Below are 6,035 nucleotides of genomic sequence, written 5' to 3' on the forward strand. Positions count from 1 at the left end.
ACGTGCAACTCATATATCACGACACGAGCTGGTTTTTCAGGGCGGTGAAACATGTATGCCAGACCAACAGATACAAATTAGTGAGAAAAACGAACGCCTAGGGGCTAAATACTTTCAGTCATTACCTACCTACATGACTGCTGATACCGAGGAAAAGATATCCAAGCAAAGGGGGAAAAACTTCTTTATCTACACAGAGAAGAAGCTGACCGAGGTAAGTCAAAACGCCTTTTACTTTCCTCCGCTCCTACCTACCTAGGCACCTTGTTAGCATACCTACCAAACAGGTGTCGACCTGGAACCGTACTGCTAACTGTTGGACTATCTTTCTAGGAAGAATTTAGCACGATCAAACGTCTTTGTCGACACTCCTGATCGGACTCGGAATATGAGTTGGTACAAGCAGAACGTAGAATGCTTGGGCTGGACACCGATGCAGATTTTCAGTCTCCGCTAGAGTGGGAGTGAAAGCGTGAGGATGAATCTGGAAACCAAACTTCACACACTGAAGTGAAAGAGACAGGCTTCCCGTCAAGAAGAGATGCCGTGGCTCGACGCCCAGGATGGCACACCTGGTGGTCAAAGTTGAAAGCCTCGCTCATTTAGAGCACCGAAGCATAAGGTAACAAGCATTTTCCCGCATGACATACCCCGATCCGAGGTTTCCTGGTCGCATCGGTTGCATCAGGAAGCAGTTGATTGCTATCTAGGTATTTTCAAGCTGAGCACCTATCCTGCCTGTGCGCAAACTTGAACGTGATGTAATCCGAACTTCAGGACCAATCTACCTAAGGTAATCAGCCAGAAATGACGCACCCGAGAGGGTACTTATGCAATCTAATATATACCTTTTATTTCTGCTACTTCAAATCCTCAATGTTACTTCTCTTTTCCCACAACTTCAACATGACTCTAATTGCCTGGCCCATTGTGTATTCCGCCGCACCAACACCACAAATCCTCATCCCTGACAGCAATTCTGGCACTCTACCGAATCAATCGGCGCTCCGCACTGTCCGCAATTAAACACATCACACGGATCCGTCGGTTCGTTGCCGAGTCCACCTACAAAACTGTACAAAAGGCACCCGACTTGAGTGGATCCACCAACGCCGCCATTGTCACCTGTTTACAAACAAGTAGTGTCAGCCAGGAGATCGTGAGAGAGAGAGAGAAAGTAGGTAAAAACAACCAACTTACACATTGTATAATCCTCCCTGACCAAAAGATAAGCCGTAATCGAACTCGGGCTTCCCAACGGGAACCCAAAGCTCTGCCTCGCCACCTCCGTTTCGCAACCGGCCACCCACTCAGCCTGGTAATCGTAGTTGACATCATTCCCGTCCGTCCAACGCAGGCGTATCGGGTTATCCCCCGGTCCGATCGTGTCGTCGTCGCCCATGTCGAGCCGGATGTCGCTGAAAGCGAGGGAGCCGTCGTTTTGTTCCCCGCTTTGGATGTCGCCGTGGCCGGGGAAGTCGGCCTCGTCGAAGCAGCCGATCGGGCCGCGGGTGAGAGGGGTGAAGTTAGGGTTGCTTGTGGGAGAGGAGGATGTGCTTGTGGTGTCGCTGATTGTTGTTGTCGGTGCGACGTAGCCTTCTGAACTGGGGTCTTTTGGGTCGCGGAAGCCTGGCGGTGGTGCGGTTGGGGACGGGTTGCACCAGTACCCGGAACAGACGGTGCCGCCGCAGGCGGTGCTCCCGCCTTGGCAGGTTGGTCCGGGGGTGGCGCCTGAGGTGAATTGGATGGTGGTGGCTCCGGCACTGGCCTCCTCGCGGGCGAGGCGTGATTCTAGAGCTGCTAACACCGCGTTGGTGTATTCATCACCCATCGTCATGGTGGCCCATGACTCGTCGTTGAATATGCCGATAGGGGCAGCTGTTTGGGTTCCGAACACATCGGTGGTGGAGTCCGAGACGCTGATGGAGCAACCGGTGATGGTCTCGCACCGTGTAGTCGAAGACCTTGTCGTGCCGTCCGTGACAAAGTTGGATGTGGTGCAAGCCTCAGCCGTCTGCTTGGTGCACTCGGGTTCCGACTCGGTGGTGAGGCGGTAGTCCCATCCGATGGTAATCCGCGGCCAGTTGGGGAGGTTACCGCGGATGTCGATTCCCGGAGGAGGGTGGATGATGCCAATCGGCGGGGGACCGGGCCCGTAGATTCCCGGAGGCAAGGTCCAGTGCCAGGAACCGATCCGGACCTCTCCAAAGGAGATGCAGAAGAAGAAGAACCAGGCCTTGCAGGGAACGTGTACGCCGTCGCCGTCCTCGTCCGGCTCAGGTTCGTCGATTTCCTCCTCTTCTGGCACGATCCTTCCACCTTGAGGCCAGGTAGTGAAGACAGGTAGCGGCTCCTCGGTCGAGGTAGACCCAGTCTTCCAGGCTGTCACTAGAGAGCAGTCAACGGTAGCATCCGCCAGGTCAGGCCCGAGGAATGTGAACACCCGCGTAGTTGGGCACGCGAAGTTAAGCGTCAGTTCGGCACTTTCGGTACACGTAGTGGCAACTGCAATTGCTGGCGTGGCGAAGACCAACGATGTTGTCGCGGGACAGTCGATAGTAAAGACCTCTGTCGAAGCTGGAAACGTTACTGTTGTCACTGTGGCTCCCCGCACCGTAAAGAGGGTGCTGATGGGGGTGAAATACGTGGTATTCTTGGCCAGTTGGCCCGTACTGCTATTGAGTGTCGCCGGATCGGTGTACATAACTAAGGGACCACCATCAATCTGAGGCCAAGGTGGAACGGTGACGGTTCGAGTGGTCTCGCTACCCTGCCCATCTGGCAACGTGACAATAACAGGTGGGACGTTCACGCTTGGATAAAGGGTGATGGGCATCGCTCCTGTCGTTGAGACGTTGACGTTGGAAAAGGGGATCCCATCAGTGACAATCGGGGGGATCGAAAGAGTTACGGTAGTAGTTGTGGTCACAAAGACCGTCGTCGGAACGCCCCCGATAGTGGTGCTGGAGATTTCTCCATACTCCAGCGAGGTCGTGTAGCTGCTGGGATGGATGGTGGTCGGTGATTCCAGGGAGCTTGTCGGGAGAATCATCATACAGGACTTGGCCGGGCAACTGAGAGTTGGTGTGTTCCACACATTGGTATCGACAAACACAATATCGACATTGTCTGACCCCGGAAGAGGTACCCACACGCTGATCTCGGTAGTGAAGCCACGCTGATTGCTATCCTGCGGGATGCTGGTGTCGTCGATGCCAGTGGCGATGTTGACGGTGGCAACCGTAAACAAATTGAAGATGACCACGCCGGTCGAGCCCTTCACTTCGAGGATGCGGTCCTGGCAGTTGTGTGTAGGTATGCAGTCCTGAAGATACTCGTTGAAGAAACTGTAAAGGCCGGCAGAGTGAATCATGACATCCTTTGAATCAATGATCTGCAAGCCCCAGGCGTAGTTGCAACGATCATCCCGCCCATCGCCTGTGACCTCGCAGTCACTGAAATCTGGGTCGTTGGGAAAGGAGGCGGCAGCGCGGAAAGGCTCCGGAGGTCTGGGTCTGGGCTGATAATAAGGCGACTCGGTCTGGATATGGCCCAGGTACACGCTCTTGGCGCCGCTGATGAGGTAGTTGTAGAGAACCGAGTGCTCGGAGCCACCGCCATAGAACCAGGTTGGGCCCTGGGATTCAATGAGCATGCCCCGGGCACCAAAAATGGAAATTTGTGTGGAGCTTGAATCGGGGACGTCGACAATCGTCTTATCGTTGTCATGATCGCTGACCCACGCCCACACATTCTCAAAGTAGCCATTAGCCTGGGGGGTAATCCGGAACATTATAGAGGCGGCAATACACTCGGCTTTGTTGGTGAACTTTGGACATGTAGTGAGGTCAAGGTCAGTGCCCAAGGCGCCGCCGACACGGAAATGCGAATCCCACATCGCGGCTGCTCCTTGAGAGACCGCTGCAACGTTCCACTCCATCATAATGGCACCCGCAGTAGCGCCACGTACCGAAAATAACATGTCATTGATCTCCAGCGTGCCAATGTCGCCTTTGTTGCCGACTTGAACCATGACCTTTGGATTTTTCATGTCGCTGAAGTAGTACCCAGACCCAAGGATCTGAGACCACAAGGAGCCTTGCACGATGGACCCGGTAGGAATCAATACTGTAGATCCAACCGCATATACTCCGGCCGGAAAGTATGCGATCTTGTCTTCCTCCAGAGCACGTTGTAGGAAGCTGTTGATGCAGAAGGCCTGGTCACCGGTCGCGTCGTTCTTGCACTTCCCATCCGTAGTCGCGACCAAGAAGGCATCAGTACCACGGCTTCCGTACTGTGGCCGTGATCGTACAAAGAGCTTACCATCGTCGCCGTTAAGTCCTTCACCCCTGCCAGGTGCTTCAACGGGGCCGGTCTGGATAGAGCCTTCTGAGCCATTGTACCGCTTTCCCGTAGCCCACAGGTCTGTGTTTCCACGGAGAAGGGTGCCACCGTTGCCTTCTGCGAGGACTGGGCTGACCACATTCTCGAAAACAGTGTTGTCGAGGACGATGTTTGGTGAACTGGGAAGGTCATTCGTCAGGATACCAATGATTACATCATTGATCTTGGAATCGATGATGGAAACACTGCCTATTCCTTGGCCGGCATCACCACCCACTCCTGAGATATTGAAGCCGACGCCACCACCGTTAACTGTGATTTGCTGCCAGTTCCAGCCCCAGTCCCAGATCATCTGAACAGCTGTCTTGCACTGGTTGAAAACAAGGTTGCGCGCAGTATATTGCTGAGAGCCCGCGCGCCAGCCGATGTTGCCCCCGTTGAATTCGATGTCAGAGACAAACCCGCCGCTGCCATTCTCGGTGAAGATACCCACAGCCGTTGTGCTGCTTGTCTTAGGCATATCAAACACCAGGTTTTGCAGTGATGTGGCTTGAGAGACCTGCCAATGGATTCCCGTGGGTGCCAGGTTCTGGTCATTCTCACCCGTCAACTCGGGCATCTCAGTGAGGTCAAAGCGAAAGTTTCGGATTTGCCGAAAGAACTGATTCTGATTGATATACCACTGCTTTCCTGAAGAACCAGGAATGTAGGGGTTCACGTCAAAGAGAGCGATGCCTTTGAAGTCATCGCACCCTTTAATGACGGGCATGTCGTTTGGGTTGCCTATGAACTGCGTGTAATAATACTGAACCACAGGCGAGCAGATCTTGTAGGTACCGGGAGGGAAGTAGACGATTGCGCCTTGCGAGAAAGTATTGCCGCACTCCTCGCCGCACCGCGTACGAGAGTCACCGGCTGAGTCTTTGTTCCAGCTGGCAGAGGCCGCGTTGAGGGCCTCACTGGCATCAGTTTCTCCCGTATTGTCGGCGCCAAAGTCATCGACGACATTACGGAAGAACTGGTAATTATCTCCGCCAGCATGTGGTTGCTATTTCAAAAGCAAAAGGTTAGATCATCAATGATGGGGGATTGACACTGAACAGCGCGGATGAGACTTACAGTGCCCAAAGGGCCTAAACTTGCGAGCCAAAAGTCTGACGACTGCCGCTTGCTTTTGGAAGTGAAACTCGTTGACTTGATGGCGCTGTCGCCTTTGTAGCCGCCGCGAAGGACAGTACCCTGACGGAGATTCCTGAGATAACTGTCCAGGCTCCCTGAGTAAGCCCAGACTGGGCCATTGTGTATTCCTTTATCAGGTGCTGCCTTGTAGTAGTTATGTTGGTTGTCAACCATGTATGCCGGAGCGGGCTTTGAAGGGAGCTGTCAACATTCCATTTCTCATAGACAATGTAGGGCGGCATATCATACTTGTGAAGTGTAAGAAATTTTAGTCGTGTTGGAGTCGCGTGGTGCGTTGATGCTGCCAGCTGTGTGCGGGACCCAAACCGGGCTGGCCGACTGCACGAGGCTCCATAGTGTAGCTAGTATAGTAAAGAAAAAAGTCAAAGATGCCATCATGCTGCTGTACTGGTTCAGCATTCACAGCGATGGATCAATAGATGCAGAGCAGCGTGTTAGCAGAAGAGAAAAGCCATGGTGGAGGGGAGGAAATCGTTGAAGATATCATC

The 6,035-nt window shown here is 53.5% G+C and overlaps 1 protein-coding gene across 1 annotated transcript; it reads right to left on the reverse strand.

Annotated features, from left to right (window-relative positions):
* Positions 1-1,065: 1,065 nt before the first annotated feature.
* On the reverse strand, positions 1,066-5,700 carry QC763_0080660 (uncharacterized protein; the record flags this gene model as incomplete). The annotated part of the gene is made up of 3 exons (XM_062906101.1): positions 1,066-1,073; positions 1,201-5,395; positions 5,467-5,700. The coding sequence occupies 3 exons, from the start codon at positions 5,698-5,700 to the stop codon at positions 1,066-1,068; spliced, it is 4,437 nt and encodes a 1,478-aa protein (XP_062763900.1).
* Between the last annotated feature and the right edge of the window lie 335 nt (positions 5,701-6,035).

This window comes from Podospora pseudopauciseta (assembly GCF_035222475.1).
Source record: "Podospora pseudopauciseta strain CBS 411.78 chromosome 5 map unlocalized CBS411.78m_5.2, whole genome shotgun sequence".
In the NCBI taxonomy this organism is placed as follows: Eukaryota; Fungi; Ascomycota; class Sordariomycetes; order Sordariales; family Podosporaceae; genus Podospora; species Podospora pseudopauciseta.